Source organism: Trematomus bernacchii, unplaced genomic scaffold (assembly GCF_902827165.1).
Source record: "Trematomus bernacchii unplaced genomic scaffold, fTreBer1.1, whole genome shotgun sequence".
Classification (NCBI taxonomy): domain Eukaryota; kingdom Metazoa; phylum Chordata; class Actinopteri; order Perciformes; family Nototheniidae; genus Trematomus; species Trematomus bernacchii.
This window is the reverse complement of record NW_022987460.1, coordinates 5001-24795: the sequence shown is the minus strand read 5'-3', so window position 1 is coordinate 24795 and position 19795 is coordinate 5001. Positions and strand designations below refer to the sequence as shown.

The window sequence follows — 19795 nt, the reverse complement described above, 5'->3', positions numbered from 1 at the left end:
GTCCCATACTCTTTTCAGCACTTTGCCCAGGCTGAGCCACCTGACAGCTGCATGGTAGGGTATGTCACGATGTTCAGTCTCACTTTCCTCCAAAAGTGCAACAAACTGTCTGTGATTCAATGCTCTTGCCCTGATGAAGTTAACTATTTTAGTTACAACATCAACAACATGGTTAATTTTTAACACTGACTTACACAACACTTCCTGATGTATAATACAATGCAAAAATACCTATTTCTGCTCAGGGTTAATTTCTGTCACTTTATCCTGCATTCTCTTCAATAGTCCAACATTTTTCCCTGTCAGATTTGGACAACCATCCGTTGTCACGCCTGCCAGCTTGTCCCATTTCAGTCCCAACTTTTCCACACATGCATTTACCTCCGTGAACAAATCACTCCCTGTTGTTGTACCTTTCATTGACTGCATGGCTGCCAGCTCCTCCGTGATTTTGAAGTCTGTAGTTATCCCACGTAGGAAGATGAGTAGCTGGGCAGTGTCACGTACATCGCAGCTCTCATCCAAAGCCAAGGAAAAAAAGTCAAAGTTGACCGCTCTGTTCTGCAGCTGAAGCTCCAGATTTCCCGCGATGTCCTCAATCCTCCTCGTAACAGTGCGTCGGGAGAGCGGCACTTTCAAACACTCCTTAATGAACTCTCCCTCCGAAAACGGTTTACTTTTTTTTGCAATTGTGTGGGATAAGACATAACTCGTCTTGACAGCTGCATCTCTGGATGTGGAATGTTTTGTGAAAATGTGTTGTTGGCTTTGCAGCTTAGCTAGCAAAGCATCCGACCCCTTTGCCCGCTCTTCCTCAGACAGGTTCTTGTATTTATCTGCGTGTTTGGTAGCATAGTGGCGACTCAAATTGTACTCCTTGAACACAGCGACCTGCGCACCACAAACTAAACACACAGCTTTACCTTTCACTTCTGTAAATAAATACTTAGCGGTCCATGTCTTGTTGAAAACGCGGCATTCAGTATCGATCTTTCTTTTTTTGCCCTTAGCGGACATTTCGAGGACTAGCCGGCCAGCATCACTCATAGCTGTTCACGGCATGCGCGTTTACGTAAATAAATTTAAAAAACAGCAGCGCCCTTTTCAAAATAAAAGCAACACAGTTAGAAAAGTATTTACGCCATGTGTAATGGCATCCAAGGTTTCCTTTGATGCCTCTATAGAGCGGGGTTGACGACACGCAATCCAGAGCAATAAGCAGCCGAAGGTTTTCAGTCAAAAAATGTAATTTATTAACAAAAAAGTATTGACTTAAATAGTCTCAAAATAACAAATATAACTCAATATTTCGGCGATATACTTTCCTATATAAACTATACTTTGCAGTCCAATTTGCAACACTAATTTCTGTTTACAATTTGCGGTGTAAAAACTGTTCCGCTCCCCGTCTCATCAGGTCTCATCAGGTCTCATCAGGTCTCATCAGGTCTCATCAGGTCTCATCAGGTCTCATCAGGTCTCATCAGGTCTCATCAGGTCTCATCAGGTCTCATCAGGTCTCATCAGGTCTCAGAGCACCACGGCTGTCCTCAATTACCTCACTTAAATAAACACCGGAAGGTACAAGGAAACAGATCATATTTACGATTTAAAATAAACAATCATTTCATCAAAAGATATTCACCATGGCAATATAAATCATTTTACATCATTAATTCATTTATCAAATTATGAATCTAAATAATAACTTTGACTTCATTGTGGCTCTAACACCATGCAAGCAATACAGCTGTGTTGCTTTTATTTTGAAAAGGTTGCTGTTTTTTTTCATTATGTTATAATTTATGATCAACCTCACACGGGCCGGCCAAGGCCGGCCAACGGGCCGGATGTGGCCCGCGGGCCGTAAAATGCCCACCCCTGCCCTAAATGATGACTTCTGGTGATGTTAGAGGGGGGGGGGGGGGGGGGGGAGACTTCTGTTGAGAAGACTGATCAATACCTCCATAACTTCAGTGTGGTTAGCTATGAATCTTCCAAAACTTCCAAGCACCTTGTCCTGGACATAGTTTCTACAGCATGAACTGTGCTAACAAGCTGAGATTCCACAGATTCTAGAAATATAAGTATCATCACTGAGCGATCAGAACTCGCGACAGGGGAAGCAAATACAGACATCACACGACGTAGCTTTAGGTAGCAAAACACGGAGATATGCTCACCTTTTGCAGAATAACAATTCTGATCAAAAATGAGAAAAACGCAGCTGAAGGTTAATCCATAGGTTAATCCAATGTGTCTGTCACTTTGAAAAATGATTGATGATCCATAATTCAATTTTTATGTCAAAAACGGAGTTTTCATTAGCTGCTAATGGTAGCTTCCAGAGTGTATGACAGCTTCCTGTTTTGTCTCCTTGGATACGAGTCCAAACAACTCACAGACTGCACCGGGCGCTCACGTAGGAGCCCTGTGACCATCAGATTTGACGACGCTGATTGGCTGAAATTATGTTTCGGCGGCATAGTTTAAAGATAGCAACAGTTGGCTTCTGCTGCACTTGCTGCCCTCTCGTCTGGGCGCTGTGCATAGCGCCCAGACGAGAGGGAGGGTAATGATACACGGGCAAGGCCAGGCAGGAAACATGTGACTTATCAGTAACTTTAGACATCGTAACACCATTTTAAACGAGATTTTATTGTAGATTATACATTTTACTGATACCAATTATATAATATTTACCTTGTTTATTAAAAATAAAAATAAAAATAAAAAATATATTTTTTAAATATTTATATTTTTTATTTTTTTTATTTTTTATGTGGGAAGAGGGGGGGCGGCGCCCCTAGCGCCCCTATGGGCCGGCCGCCACTGCTCACCTGTCTGTCTCTCTCTCACCTGTCTGTCTCTCTCTCACCTGTCTGTCTCTCTCTCTCTCACCTGTCTCTCTCTCACCTGTCTCTCTCTCACCTGTCTGTCTCTCTCTCATCTGTCTCTCTCTCACCTGTCTGTCTCTCACCTGTCTGTCTCTCACCTGTCTCTCTCTCACCTGTCTCTCTCTCACCTGTCTGTCTCTCACCTGTCTCTCTCTCACCTGTCTCTCTCTCACCTGTCTGTCTCTCACCTGTCTGTCTCTCACCTGTCTCTCACCTGTCTCTCACCTGTCTCTCTCTCACCTGTCTGTCTCTCACCTGTCTCTCTCTCACCTGTCTGTCTCTCACCTGTCTGTCTCTCACCTGTCTCTCTCTCACCTGTCTCTCTCTCACCTGTCTCTCTCTCACCTGTCTGTCTCTCACCTGTCTCTCTCTCACCTGTCTCTCTCTCACCTGTCTCTCTCTCACCTGTCTGTCTCTCACCTGTCTCTCTCTCACCTGTCTCTCTCTCACCTGTCTGTCTCTCACCTGTCTCTCTCTCACCTGTCTGTCTCTCACCTGTCTGTCTCTCACCTGTCTGTCTCTCACCTGTCTGTCTCTCACCTGTCTGTCTCTCACCTGTCTGTCTCTCACCTGTCTGTCTCTCACCTGTCTGTCTCTCACCTGTCTGTCTCTCACCTGTCTCTCTCTCACCTGTCTGTCTCTCACCTGTCTGTCTCTCACCTGTCTGTCTCTCACCTGTCTGTCTCTCACCTGTCTCTCTCTCACCTGTCTGTCTCTCACCTGTCTGTCTCTCACCTGTCTGTCTCTCACCTGTCTAGCTGTCTGAGGTGTTGTTGTGGTCAAAGGAACAGAATGAGGAGAAGAGTCCATACCTGACGGAGTTCACACAGCACTTCAACAACGTGTCCTTCTGGTACACACACACACACACACACACACACACACACACACACACACACACACACACACACACACACACACACACACACACACACACACACACACACACACACACACACACAAAACTGCTGTTCATCTGTGGCTCCCTCTGGGGGACCAATGATGTTGTTTTCTTTAAATTATGACTTACGTGTGTGTGTGTGTGTGTGTGTGTGTGTGTGTGTGTGTGTGTGTGTGTGTGTGTGTGTGTGTAGGGTACGTTCTGTCATCATGCTTCAGGATAAAGCTCAGGACAGAGAGAAGCTGCTGCTGAAGTTCATGAAGACCATGAAGGTGAGGGTTTGTATTTGAATAATAAACTTTATTGACAGATGAATGGAACAGGAAGTGATCATGTGATTGTTTGCAGCACCTGAGGAAGCTGAACAACTTTAACTCCTACCTGTCCATCCTGTCAGCGTTAGACTCCGCCCCCCTGAGGCGCCTGGAGTGGGGGAGGGGCACCACCGAGGTCTCACACTATATATATATATATACTTGAATACATGAATAGATATCAGTGTGTAACCTGAGTGCACTGTGTTCAGGCTCTGGAGGAGTTCAGCTCTTTGATTGACAGCTCGTCATCGTTCAGAATCTACAGAGCAGCTCTGGCTGAAGTGGCTCCTCCCTGTATCCCTTACCTGTAGGTCCACCTGTCTGTCTCTCACCTGTCTGTCTCTACCTGTAGGTCCACCTGTCTGTCTCTCACCTGTCTGTCTCTCACCTGTCTGTCTCTCACCTGTCTGTCTCTCACCTGTCTGTCTCTCACCTGTCTGTCTCTACCTGTAGGTCCACCTGTCTGTCTCTCACCTGTCTGTCTCTCACCTGTCTGTCTCTCACCTGTCTGTCTCTCACCTGTCTGTCTCTCACCTGTCTGTCTCTACCTGTCTGTCTCTCACCTGTCTCTCACCTGTCTCTCACCTGTCTGTCTCTACCTGTCTGTCTCTCACCTGTCTGTCTCTACCTGTCTGTCTCTCACCTGTCTGTCTCTACCTGTAGGTTCACCTGTCTGTCTCTCACCTGTCTGTCTCACCTGTCTCTCACCTGTCTGTCTCTCACCTGTCTGTCACCTGTCTGTCTCTCACCTGTCTGTCTCTCACCTGTCTGTCTCTCACCTGTCTGTCTCTACCTGTAGGTCCACCTGTCTCTCTCTCACCTGTCTGTCTCTCACCTGTCTGTCTCTCACCTGTCTGTCTCTACCTGTCTGTCTCTCACCTGTCTGTCTCTCACCTGTCTGTCTCTCACCTGTCTGTCTCTACCTGTAGGTCCACCTGTCTCTCTCTCACCTGTCTGTCTCTCACCTGTCTGTCTCTCACCTGTCTGTCTCTACCTGTCTGTCTCTCACCTGTCTGTCTCTCACCTGTCTGTCTCTCACCTGTCTGTCTCTCACCTGTCTGTCTCTACCTGTAGGTTCACCTGTCTGTCTCTCACCTGTCTGTCTCTACCTGTAGGTTCACCTGTCTGTCTCTACCTGTAGGTTCACCTGTCTGTCTCTCACCTGTCTGTCTCTCACCTGTCTGTCTCTACCTGTAGGTTCACCTGTCTGTCTCTCCCCTGTCTGTCTCTCACCTGTCTGTCTCTCACCTGTCTGTCTCTCCCCTGTCTGTCTCTCACCTGTCTGTCTCTCCCCTGTCTGTCTCTACCTGTAGGTTCACCTGTCTGTCTCTCACCTGTCTGTCTCTCACCTGTCTGTCTCTCCCCTGTCTGTCTCTACCTGTAGGTTCACCTGTCTGTCTCTCACCTGTCTGTCTCTCACCTGTCTGTCTCTACCTGTAGGTTCACCTGTCTGTCTCTCACCTGTCTGTCTTTCTCAAACGGTCTGTCTCTCACCTGTCTGTCTCTCACCTGTCTGTCTCTACCCGTAGGTCCACCTGTCTGTCTCTCACCTGTCTGTCTCTACCTGTCTGTCTCTCACCTGTCTGTCTCTACCTGTCTGTCTCTCACCTGTCTGTCTCTCACCTGTCTGTCTCTCACCTGTCTGTCTCTCACCTGTAGGTCCACCTATCTGTCTCTACCTGTCTGTCTCTCACCTGTCTGTCTCTCACCTGTCTGTCTTTACCTGTAGGTCCACCTGTCTGTCTCTCACCTGCCTGTCTGTCTCTCACCTGTCTGTCTCTACCTGTAGGTTCACCTGTCTGTCTCTCACCTGTCTGTCTCTCACCTGTCTCTCTCTCACCTGTCTGTCTCTCACCTGTCTCTCTCTCACCTGTCTGTCTCTTCAGGGGTTTGATCCTACAGGACTTGACTTTCGTCCACCTGGGGAACCCTGACACCTTGATAACATCACAGGGTTCAAAGGTGAACTTCTCTAAACGCTGGCAGCAGTTCAACATCCTGGACACGCTGCGGAGCTACCAGAAAGTGTGAGTACTAACATTAGCCTCCTTTAGCTTAGCGGTGGTGACGTGAAGTCATGTGACCGTGCTGTAGTTCCTTTATAGCCCAACATTAGCCTCCTTTAGCTTAGCGGTGGTGACGTGAAGTCATGTGACCGTGCTGTAGTTTCTTTATAGCCCAACATTAGCCTCCTTTAACTTAGCGGTGGTGACGTGAAGTCATGTGACCGTGCTGTAGTTCCTTTATAGCCCAACATTAGCCTCCTTTAGCTTAGCGGTGGTGACGTGAAGTCATGTGACCGTGCTGTAGTTTCTTTAGAGCCCAACATTAGCCACCTTTAGCTTAGCGGTGGTGACGTGAAGTCATGTGACCGTGCTGTAGTTCCTTTATAGCCCAACGTTAGCCTCCTTTAGCTTAGCGGTGGTGACGTGAAGTCATGTGACCGTGCTGTAGTTCCTTTATAGCCCAACATTAGCCACCTTTAGCTTAGCGGTGGTGACGTGAAGTCATGTGACCGTGCTGTAGTTCCTTTATAGCCCAACGTTAGCCTCCTTTAGCTTAGCGGTGGTGACGTGAAGTCATGTGACCGTGCTGTAGTTTCTTTATAGCCCAACATTAGCCACCTTTAGCTTAGCGGTGGTGACGTGAAGTCATGTGACCGTGCTGTAGTTCCTTTATAGCCCAACGTTAGCCTCCTTTAGCTTAGCGGTGGTGACGTGAAGTCATGTGACCGTGCTGTAGTTCCTTTATAGCCCAACGTTAGCCTCCTTTAGCTTAGCGGTGGTGACGTGAAGTCATGTGACCGTGCTGTAGTTCCTTCATAGCCCAACATTAGCCTCCTTTAGCTTAGCAGTGGTGACGTGAAGTCATGTGACCGTGCTGTAGTTCCTTCATAGCCCAACATTAGCCTCCTTTAGCTTAGCAGTGGTGACGTGAAGTCATGTGACCGTGCTGTAGTTCCTTCATAGCCCAACATTAGCCTCCTTTAGCTTAGCGGTGGTGACGTGAAGTCATGTGACCGTGCTGTAGTTCCTTTATAGCCCAACATTAGCCTCCTTTAGCTTAGCGGTGCTGACGTTTACCTGTCTCTCTCTCTGCAGGACGTATTCTCTGCAGCCTAATGATGACATAATTTCCTTCTTCAATGACTTCAGCGATCACCTGGCAGAAGAAGCATTGTGGGAACTCTCGCTCAGGCTCCGCCCACGAAATGCTCCACGAGCCAATCAGAGATGACGGACCTGTGCTAGCTGAATGCTAACATGTTGACATTGAGGGTTGAAGTGAATCAACATGAACTGGCACTAATCCTGGTCAGCCAATCATAGGCAGAGCGGGACTGTAGTATAATAAATAATATCACTGTTAATATTTACTTGTGTTTTTGGATGATGTTTGATAATTGGCTGTTAGTGTGATAGCATGACAGCTGATGAGGTTAGCCTGGAGCTAGCTGGGGTTAGCCAGGTGTTAGCACGAGCTAACCTTGAGTTAATCTGACCTCAGAACATTGTTCACATATTTTAATAAACATTATTTCCAACAGCCAGGTTTTCTCCGTCATCATTTATTTCATCGGTATGATCAGTATTTATTTTTAGATTTAACTTTATTTTAGTACAGGTAGTTATGATCTCAGAGTACTGTGCTACACACTGCTAACGCTAACGCCTCGTACACCCTGCTAACGCTAACGCCTCGTACACCCTGCTAACGCTAACGCCTCGCCTCGTCACCACACCAGAGAGTGACGTCACACCATCAGAGAGTGACGTCACCACACCAGAGAATGACGTCACACCATCAGAGAGTGACGTCACCGCACCAGAGAGTGACGTCACCACACCAGAGAGTGACGTCACACCATCAGAGAGTGACGTCACCACACCAGAGAGTGACGTCACACCATCAGAGAGTGACGTCACACCATCAGAGAGTGACGTCACCACACCAGAGAATGACGTCACACCATCAGAGAGTGACGTCACCGCACCAAAGAGTGACGTCACCACACCAGAGAGTGACGTCACACCACCAGAGAGTGACGTCACCGCACCAGAGAGTGACGTCACACCACCAGAGAGTGACGTCACACCACCAGAGAGTGACGTCACACCATCAGAGAGTGACGTCACCCCATCAGAGAGTGACGTCACCACACCAGAGAATGACGTCACACCATCAGAGAGTGACGTCACCGCACCAAAGAGTGACGTCACCACACCAGAGAGTGACGTCACACCACCAGAGAGTGACGTCACCGCACCAGAGAGTGACGTCACACCACCAGAGAGTGACGTCACACCATCAGAGAGTGACGTCACCGCACCAGAGAGTGACGTCACACCACCAGAGAATGACGTCACACCACCAGAGAATGACGTCACACCATCAGAGAGTGACGTCACCGCACCAGAGAGTGACGTGACAGCACCAGAGAGTGACGTCACACCACCAGAGAGTGACGTCACACCATCAGAGAGTGACGTCACCACACCAGAGAGTGACGTCACAGCACCAGAGAGTGACGTCACACCATCAGAGAATGACGTCACACCATCAGAGAGTGACGTCACCACACCAGAGAAGTGACGTCACAGCATCAGAGATTGACGTCACCTCACCAGAGAGTGACGTCACCTCACCAGAGAGTGACGTCACACCACCAGAGAGTGACGTCACACCACCAGAGAGTGACGTGACAGCACCAGAGAGTGACGTCACCGCACCAGAGAGTGACGTGACAGCACCAGAGAGTGATGTCACACCATCAGAGAGTGACGTCACCGCACCAGAGAGTGACGTCACAGCACCAGAGAGTGACGTCACACCATCAGAGAGTGACGTCACCACATCAGAGAGTGACGTCACACCACCAGAGAGTGACGTCACACCATCAGAGAGTGACGTCACACCACCAGAGAGTGACGTCACACCATCAGAGAGTGACGTCACCACACCAGAGAGTGACGTCACAGCATCAGAGAGTGACGTCACCGCACCAGAGAGTGACGTCACCGCACCAGAGAGTGACGTCACCGCACCAGAGAGTGACGTCACCGCACCAGAGAGTGACGTGACAGCACCAGAGAGTGACGTCACCGCACCAGAGAGTGACGTCACACCACCAGAGAGTGACGTCACACCACCAGAGAGTGACGTCACCGCACCAGAGAGTGACGTGACAGCACCAGAGAGTGACGTCACCGCACCAGAGAGTGACGTCACACCATCAGAGAGTGACGTCACACCACCAGAGAGTGACGTCACCACACCAGAGAGTGACGTCACACCACCAGAGAGTGACGTCACACCACCAGAGAGTGACGTCACCGCACCAGAGAGTGACGTGACAGCACCAGAGAGTGACGTCACCGCACCAGAGAGTGACGTCACACCATCAGAGAGTGACGTCACACCACCAGAGAGTGACGTCACCGCACCAGAGAGTGACGTCACAGCACCAGAGAGTGACGTCACACCATCAGAGAGTGACGTCACCGCACCAGAGAGTGACGACACCACCAGAGAGTGACGTCACACCACCAGAGAGTGACGTCACACCACCAGAGAGTGACGTCACCGCACCAGAGAGTGACGTCACACCATCAGAGAGTGACGTCACCGCACCAGAGAGTGACGTCACCGCACCAGAGAGTGACGTCACCGCACCAGAGAGTGACGTCACAGCACCAGAGAGTGACGTCACACCACCAGAGAGTGACGTCACACCACCAGAGAGTGACGTCACCGCACCAGAGAGTGACGTCACACCACCAGAGAGTGAATGGAAGCGTCTCCAACGGAACGCGTAAAGCAGGTTTAAACAAAGTGTAGAGCAGCGGTTCCCAACCTGTGGTGTGCATTTCCGGGTCACTACCGGAGGACCGAGGAGTCGAGGGTTGCATTCGAATAGTCCATTTAGCTTAGGAACCTTCCTAACGGAGTGAAATGACCCGGAAGTCCCTCAGTGGCAGCCATGATAAGTGCCGTTCGAATTCTCTAAATTAAAAGGAAAGGAGGTTTCAAACTTCCTTTATAACCTCATTTAGCTTAGGAACCACTGGACCTCCCTAACCGAAAGGAGAGGAGAAAATGCTGCCCCACAATGCCTTGCAGCCACAGCATTTGCCGTCACACAACAGTCGGCCGTTCACGGAAACAACCGATTATGAACGAGAAATGATATCATGAAAGTTACGGTGCTTATTAAGCTTTTTAAAACATATGTGGTAAGTTGCCAAAGTCCTTTGTTTTGAACGTTCATCAGTATTATAATCAAAAAGAGAAATATGAACGTTAGTTTTTACTGAAATGATCAAATAAAGTCAACATTTCACAGTCTTTACTGAGCTGTGTGGGGTTTGTTCAACTTTTAAAAGATGTTTGAATGGTGATATACACAGTGATAGATGTTAAGGACTAACGTTTAGAATAAATACATTTGTATTGATTTGAAGATCTTTTCATACAATCATACGTATTGGGATCATTTGTATTAATGTGGACCGGAGGGAGAGGGTGACGAGCATAAGTTTCACTTTCCTTTTTTATTTCAATTCCAACTTTGGTCATGAAGAATATGTTTCTCTGTTGTCCCCGTTCATAAAGCATAACAGCATCAGAGCACGGTGCAGAGTCTCTAGATGAGTTTACAGTAGTCCCTCGTTCCAGTGGCGGCCGGTGGTCTTTTTTTTTGGTGGGGCTCTTGGCGTACCGTAAGTGACCTACCCGGGGGGTCCGGGGGGTTTCCCCCCCCGAAATTTTTTTTCGAGAAATGACCCCTTAAATGATGACTTCTGGTGATGTTAGAGGGGGGGGGAAAGGAGAAATCGAGGCTTAAAAATATGAGAAGACTGATCAATACCTCCATAATCTTCAGTGTGGAAAATATTATTTATCAACCTGAACATCTACTACTTTACCAGGAATTTGTGTTCTCAGAACTGGTCTGTTTTTTTCTTTCTTAAAACTGTTCATGTTTTATGAACCAACACCTTCACCAAGTAGCTTTACAGTGAACTGCATGTGAGATATAAAATTAATAGCATCTTTTCAGTAGCATTAATTATAAATATTTAAGTGGTTCAATACAAGTCACTACAGCATTTCAAACTGAACTGTGAATAAATGCAATTTAAAAAAAATAACCACAGCACAAAATGTCATAAATTGTTTTTTCTTTGTTTCTCTGAGGATTATTTACAAACAGGCTTATTTACATATAGCAATAACTCAGAAATGAAAAAGCTACATCGTCTAACACGAACAACCAGTTAGCATAATGATAATATATGTGTTATGTACAATGTAACTGGCAAGGCTAGAGCAAGAAAGAACATAAAGTTTGCAAAAGGTTTAAATAACTTCAAGTATCTGTCTTCAGATTACATGGAGGTTTTAGTCCGATGGGAAGCAGATTTTAAGCGACACCGAAGATAAACCAAAGATGTGGTGGAGCTGCAAACCGTGTAGTGTTGCTGGGACAGAACAGGAGCTATAACCGTTGGAAAATACATCACAGACAATGCAACAAACGTGGAGACAGAACAATCACTTCTGTGATAAATGCCCACTTATTAATAAACTTCTAACAACCATGGGAAACCTCCTCTCTACATATAAAGTGATATCCAAGCATGGGAAACAAAAGACAGCATTTACCTGTTTGCATCCAGCTAGCCAAGCCTTTCTTGTGTACCAGCTACTTGCGAAGCCTCGTGTATAAATGTTGTCTTTTTCACGAGATTGCTGCGATATATTCAAATCGGGTTGGTCCGGTGCAAGGTCTTTAAGCAACAATTTATCTGCCAAACTTCTCCTTTCGAAAGGATTGGAGATTAGCTCTTGAACAGAATTAGGCGGGGACCGAGGTCCGGAGACTCCACCTGCACACGAAGCCATCCTCATCAACTACTGCGTCAACCGGATACGAGTCACTGTCCAAACTACTCACAGACTGCACTGGGCGCTGACATTGGCGCCCGGTGACCGTCATCTTTGACGACGCTGATTGGCTGAAATTATATTTTCGCGGCATAGTTTACACGTTACAGATAGCAACAGTCAGCTGCTGGTGGCTGCTGCTGCACTGGTTGAAGGCTCCTCTCTTAGCGCCCAGACGAGAGAAGGTGCATGGGCAAGGCCAGGCAGGAAACATGTGACTTATCAGTAACTTTAGACATCGTAACACAATTTTAAACGAGATTTTATTGTAGATTATACATTTTACTGATACCAATTATATAATATTTACCTTGTTCATTAAAAATAAAAATAAAAACATATATATTTTTTTAAACATATATATTTCTTTTTAATTTTAATTTTAATTATTTTTTTTTTTTTTTTTTTTCAATATGGGAAGAGGTGGGGCGGCGCCCCTAGCGCCCCTATGGACCGGCCGCCACTGCCTCGTTCTTATTAAACATCCATGTTGTAGTCCGCTGTATAGAAAACTGTAGTTTCCATAGTTTCCCCACAGCAGCAGGCGCACATTTATGACCTCTGCTGGCGCATCATAAACACGTCGGATAGTGAAAGTGCAGTCGGATTCTCTAAAGTGCCGCAGTCTCTTCTCCTAAATCCTTTTGAATTCTCCTATCCACTATCCCTTAACCCCATGACGTTTCACTCCGAGGTCAAGGAATAGACGATAGGGTTAGAACTTAGGAGCTGTTTTTTTGGAGTATTCGAACGCAACCGAGGAGGCGAGGAGGCGAGGAGGTGAGGAGGGGAAATGAGAGGTATAGAGGTGATACAGAACAGAGAGGAGCATATTATGGGATGTTTTCATTTCTAATATGAATCACGGTTAGTGTATTTGTCCCGCAGTGTGGACAGGTATTACACAGCAAGAGAGCAGATAACCACGTTGTTAACAACAAAAACACAGTAAGTAAACAACAACAACAGCAAGAGATCAGTACGGCAAGGTAAACAAAGACTCAGTTGCAGTTTAGAGAAGAGTGCTGTTTACAGATTACACATAGAGAGTGTTGTTGTTTACAGGCAGTGTTTATCCGGGGTAAACAGAGCAGGATGCTTTAGTAAATAAAGTATAATATAACGTTTTTATACTCGAAGTGTAGTTACACCCTCCCACCGCAGGGGCAGTGCAGGCCAGTCTGAGAGCCAACAGAGAGAGAGAGAGGAAAAAGCAGGCAGTAATAATCAAACATCGATCCGCTGCTCCCAAACACACCGGAGAACCTGAGGAGCAGGAGAACCGGCTGACTAGCAGCTGATTACCGGCTGATTACCGGCTGATTACCGGCTGCAGGATGCTCCGTTTAACGGGGGTGTAGTGACGTCACCAGGTGAGCTGCGGCAGGATCAGTATGAAAACACCTGAGAGCTAACGGCTAATGCTAACCGTTAGCTCTCTGTGAAATATAATAAATATAAATATAAGTTTCTGAGGTTTAAATCTGGTTCATGAAGAGTATCTTGATCATCAGCAGGAGGGGACTCTTTAAAGTAGAGACACTACATACTGATATACACCTGAACATCAGCAGGAGAGGACTCTTTAAAGTAGAGACACTACATACTGATATACACCTGAACATCAGCAGGAGAGGACTCTTTAAAGTAGAGACACTACATACTGATATACACCTGAACATCAGCAGGAGAGGACTCTTTAAAGTAGAGACACTACATACTGATATACACCTGAACATCAGCAGGAGAGGACTCTTTAAAGTAGAGACACTACATACAGATATACACCTGAACATCAGCAGGAGAGGACTCTTTAAAGTAGAGACACTACATACTGATATACACCTGAACATCAGCAGGAGAGGACTCTTTAAAGTAGAGACACTACATACTGATATACACCTGAACATCAGCAGGAGAGGACTCTTTAAAGTAGAGACACTACATACTGATATACACCTGAACATCAGCAGGAGAGGACTCTTTAAAGTAGAGACACTACATACTGATATACACCTGAACATCAGCAGGAGAGGACTCTTTAAAGTAGAGAGACTACATACTGATATACACCTGAACATCAGCAGGAGAGGACTCTTTAAAGTAGAGACACTACATACTGATATACACCTGAACATCAGCAGGAGAGGACTCTTTAAAGTAGAGACACTACATACTGATATACACCTGAACATCAGCAGGAGAGGACTCTTTAAAGTAGAGACACTACATACTGATATACACCTGAACATCAGCAGGAGAGGACTCTTTAAAGTAGAGACACTACATACTGATATACACCTGAACATCAGCAGGAGAGGACTCTTTAAAGTAGAGACACTACATACTGATATACACCTGAACATCAGCAGGTGAGGACTCTTTAAAGTAGAGACACTACATACTGATATACACCTGAACATCAGCAGGAGAGGACTCTTTAAAGTAGAGACACTACATACTGATATACACCTGAACATCAGCAGGAGAGGACTCTTTAAAGTAGAGACACTACATACTGATATACACCTGAACATCAGCAGGAGAGGACTCTTTAAAGTAGAGACACTACATACTGATATACACCTGAACATCAGCAGGTGAGGACTCTTTAAAGTAGAGACACTACATACTGATATACACCTGAACATCAGCAGGAGGGGACTCTTTAAAGTAGAGACACTACATACTGATATACACCTGAACATCAGCAGGAGAGGACTCTTTAAAGTAGAGACACTACATACTGATATACACCTGAACATCAGCAGGAGAGGACTCTTTAAAGTAGAGACACTACATACTGATATACACCTGAACATCAACAGGAGAGGACTCTTTAAAGTAGAGACACTACATACTGATATACACCTGAACATCAGCAGGAGAGGACTCTTTAAAGTAGACACACTACATACTGTTATACACCTGAACATCAGCAGGAGAGGACTCTTTAAAGTAGAGACACTACATACTGATATACACCTGAACATCAGCAGGAGAGGACTCTTTAAAGTAGAGACACTACATACTGATATACACCTGAACATCAGCAGGAGAGGACTCTTTAAAGTAGAGACACTACATACTGATATACACCTGAACATCATCAGGAGAGGACTCTTTAAAGTAGAGACACTACATACTGATATACACCTGAACATCAGCAGGAGAGGACTCTTTAAAGTAGAGACACTACATACTGATATACACCTGAACATCAGCAGGAGAGGACTCTTTAAAGTAGAGACACTACATACTGTTATACACCTGAACATCAGCAGGAGAGGACTCTTTAAAGTAGAGACACTACATACTGATATACACCTGAACATCAGCAGGAGAGGACTCTTTAAAGTAGAGACACTACATACTGATATACACCTGAACATCAGCAGGAGAGGACTCTTTAAAGTAGAGACACTACATACTGATATACACCTGAACATCAGCAGGAGAGGACTCTTTAAAGTAGAGACACTACATACTGATATACACCTGAACATCAGCAGGAGAGGACTCTTTAAAGTAGAGACACTACACACTGATATACACCTGACCATCAGCAGGAGAGGACTCTTTAAAGTAGAGACACTACATACTGATATACACCTGAACATCAGCAGGAGAGGACTCTTTAAAGTAGAGACACTACATACTGATATACACATGAACATCAGCAGGAGGGGACTCTTTAAAGTAGAGACACTACATACTGATATACACCTGAACATCAGCAGGAGAGGACTCTTTAAAGTAGAGACACTACATACTGATATACACCTGAACATCAGCAGGAGAGGACTCTTTAAAGTAGAGACACTATATACTGATATACACCTGAACATCAGCAGGAGAGGACTCTTTAAAGTAGAGACACTACATACTGATATACACCTGAACATCAGCAGGAGAGGACTCTTTAAAGTAGAGACACTATATACTGATATACACCTGAACATCAGCAGGAGAGGACTCTTTAAAGTAGAGACACTACATACTGATATACACCTGAACATCAGCAGGGGAGGACTCTTTAAAGTAGAGACACTACATACTGATATACACCTGAACATCAGCAGGAGAGGACTCTTTAAAGTAGAGACACTACATACTGATATACACCTGAACATCAGCAGGAGAGGACTCTTTAAAGTAGAGACACTACATACTGATATACACCTGAACATCAGCAGGAGAGGACTCTTTAAAGTAGAGACACTACATACTGATATACACCTGAACATCAGCAGGAGAGGACTCTTTAAAGTAGAGACACTACATACTGATATACACCTGAACATCAGCAGGAGAGGACTCTTTAAAGTAGAGACACTACATACTGATATACACCTGAACATCAGCAGGGGAGGACTCTTTAAAGTAGAGACACTACATACTGATATACACCTGAACATCAGCAGGAGAGGACTCTTTAAAGTAGAGACACTACATACTGATATACACCTGAACATCAGCAGGAGAGGACTCTTTAAAGTAGAGACACTACATACTGATATACACCTGAACATCAGCAGGAGAGGACTCTTTAAAGTAGAGACACTACATACTGATATACACCTGAACATCAGCAGGAGAGGACTCTTTAAAGTAGAGACACTACATACTGATATACACCTGAACATCAGCAGGAGAGGACTCTTTAAAGTAGAGACACTACATACTGATATACACCTGAACATCAGCAGGAGAGGACTCTTTAAAGTAGAGACACTACATACAGATATACACCTGAACATCAGCAGGAGAGGACTCTTTAAAGTAGAGACACTACATACTGATATACACCTGAACATCAGCAGGAGAGGACTCTTTAAAGTAGAGACACTACATACTGATATACACCTGAACATCAGCAGGAGAGGACTCTTTAAAGTAGAGACACTACATACTGATATACACCTGAACATCAGCAGGAGAGGACTCTTTAAAGCAGAGACACTACATACTGATATACACCTGAACATCAGCAGGAGAGGACTCTTTAAAGTAGAGACACTACATACTGATATACACCTGAACATCAGCAGGAGAGGACTCTTTAAAGTAGAGACACTACATACTGATATACACCTGAACATCAGCAGGAGAGGACTCTTTAAAGCAGAGGACACTACATACTGATATACACCTGAACATCAGCAGGAGAGGACTCTTTAAAGTAGAGACACTACATACTGATATACACCTGAACATCAGCAGGAGAGGACTCTTTAAAGTAGAGACACTACATACTGATATACACCTGAACATCAGCAGGAGAGGACTCTTTAAAGCAGGTGCTAACCTCCTGTTTCTCTCAGGTATGCTGCAGCTCCCCCTGCTGGTCACTGCTCAGGTGGACCTGGTCCTGCTTGTCATCACTCTGCTCTCCATGTGGAGCCGCCTGAGCCACCTGAGCTACCCCAACGCTGTGGTGTGAGTGCCACACACACACACACACACACACACACACACACACACACACACACACACACACACACACACACACACACACACACACACACACACACACACACACACACACACACACACCTTTGATCAAATTAAATCAGGTTTTATTTATATAGCACATTTTAAAAGCGATTTTTGGTCGAGCCAAAGTGCTGTACATATAATAAAAACACTTTACTACAATCGCAAAACAGAAGACAATAAATTACAACAGCAAAAATAAAAATCACACACAGGGAAAAGTCAGGAGTCGTGCTCCGCTCTGACTAGAAGGCCAGAGAGAAGAAGTGAGTCTTAAAGAGTAGATTTAAAACCCCCTAGGGTCTGGGCCGACCTCACATGGAGGGGCAGAGTGTTCCAGAGCCTAGGGCCAGCTGCTGAGAAGGCTCGGTGCCCTCGGGTTTTGAGCCTGGTCTTGGGCACTACCAGCAGCAGCTGGTCAGCAGACCTTAAGGCTCTGGAGTGTAGCGCTGGAGGAGTTCAGCTATATAGGGAAGCCAGTGCAGTGAGGATGTTTCTCTGCTTCAGGTTCGATGAGGTGTATTACGGGCAGTTTGTTTCTCTCTACATGAAGAGGGTTTTCTTCATCGATGATAGCGGGCCGCCGCTCGGTCACATGATCCTCGCCCTCGGAGGTCAGTTACCACGACAACCACTTCACCCCACATTAGGTCACCTGTACGATGATGTCATTAAAGTGTGTGTGTGTGTGTGTTACAGCGTACTTCGGAGGTTTCGATGGAAACTTTGTGTGGAACAGAATCGGCGCAGGTAGTGTGTGTGTGTGTGTGTGTGTGTGTGTGTGTGTGTGTGTGTGTGTGTGTGTGTGTGTGTGTGTGTGTGTGTGTGTGTGTGTGTGTGTGTGTGTGTGTGTGTGTGTGTGTGTGTGTGTGTGTGTGTGTGTGTGTGTGTGTGTGTGTGTGTGTGTGTGTGTGTGTGTGTGCACAGAGTACAGTGTGTGTGTGTGTCACAGAGTACAGTGTGTGTGTTCTCCACAGAGTACAGTGTGTGTGTGTGTCACAGAGTACAGTGTGTGTGTTCTCCACAGAGTACAGTGTGTGTGTGTGTGTGTGTGTTCTCCACAGAGTACAGTGTGTGTGTGTGTGTGTGTGTGTGTGTGTGTGTCACAGAGTACAGTGTGTGTGTGTGTGTGTGTGTGTCACAGAGTACAGTGTGTGTGTGTCCACAGAGTACAGTGTGTGTGTGTGTGTGTGTGTGTGTGTGTGTGTGTGTGTGTGTGTCACAGAGTACAGTGTGTGTGTGTGTGTCACAGAGTGCTCTCTCTCTCCACAGAGTACCCCAGCAATGTGAGTGTGTGCTTCCTGCGGCTGTGTCCCGCTGTGTGTGGCTCTCTCTCTGTTCCTCTGGTCTACCTGCTCACTCTGGAGCTTCGGTTCTCTCACCTGTCTGCTCTGGGAGCTGCTCTGCTGCTGCTGCTGGGTGAGTACACACACACACACACACACACACACACACACACACACACACACACACACACACACACACACACACACACACACACACACACACACACACACACACACACACACACACACACACACACACACACACACACACACAGGGTTCAGGGTATGAATAGTGTGTTGTGTGCTGAGTGTGGTGCGTTCAGGGTCTGAAGTGTGTGTTGTGTGCTGAGTGTGGTGCGTTCAGGGACTGAAGTGTGTGTTGTAGTGTGCTGAGTGTGGTGCGTTCAGGGTCTGAAGTGTGTGTTGTGTGCTGAGTGTGGTGCGTTCAGGGACTGAAGTGTGTGTTGTAGTGTGCTGAGTGTGGTGCGTTCAGGGTCTGAAGTGTGTGCTGAGTGTGCTGAGTTCATAGTCTGAAGTGTGTGTTGTAGTGTGCGGAGTGTGGTGCATTCAGGGTCTGATGTGTGTGTGTGCTGAGTGTGGTGCGTTCAGGGTCTGAAGTGTGTGTTGTAGTGTGCTGAGTGTGGTGCGTTCAGGGACTGAAGTGTGTGTTGTAGTGTGCTGAGTGTGGTGCGTTCAAGGACTGAAGTGTGTGTTGTAGTGTGCTGAGTGTGGTGCGTTCAAGGACTGAAGTGTGTGTTGTAGTGTGCTGAGTTCAGGGACTGAAGTGTGTGTTGTAGTGTGCTGTAGTGTGCTGAGTGTGGTGCGTTCAGGGTCTGAAGTGTGTGTTGTAGTGTGCTGAGTGTGGTGCGTTCAGGGTCTGAAGTGTGTGTTGTAGTGTGCTGAGTGTGGTGCGTTCAGGGACTGAAGTGTGTGTTGTAGTGTGCTGAGTGT

The 19795-nt window shown here is 46.2% G+C and overlaps 2 protein-coding genes across 5 annotated transcripts in view; both read left to right on the top strand.

Moving 5' to 3' along the window:
• Positions 1–3655: 3655 nt before the first annotated feature.
• LOC117492976 (rap guanine nucleotide exchange factor 1-like) lies at positions 3656–7665 on the top strand (the record flags this gene model as incomplete). The annotated part of the gene is given in 6 exon segments (XM_034143405.1): positions 3656–3750; positions 3992–4070; positions 4147–4248; positions 4325–4422; positions 6002–6142; positions 7217–7665. Coding segments are annotated over 6 exon segments (651 nt in total), but the record flags the coding sequence as incomplete, so codon positions are not given.
• Positions 7666–12833: 5168 nt separating this feature from the next.
• Positions 12834–19795, top strand: part of pomt1 (protein-O-mannosyltransferase 1) — a gene marked incomplete at its 3' end in the record, with an annotated part of 11524 nt that continues 4562 nt past the window's right edge. The window contains 5 exon segments of one of the 4 annotated variants that reach the window (XM_034143384.1): positions 12834–13435; positions 17387–17501; positions 18066–18172; positions 18258–18308; positions 18831–18977. In XM_034143384.1, the coding sequence (XP_033999275.1) occupies positions 17389–17501; positions 18066–18172; positions 18258–18308; positions 18831–18977 (418 nt within the window). 4 annotated transcript variants of the gene reach the window in all.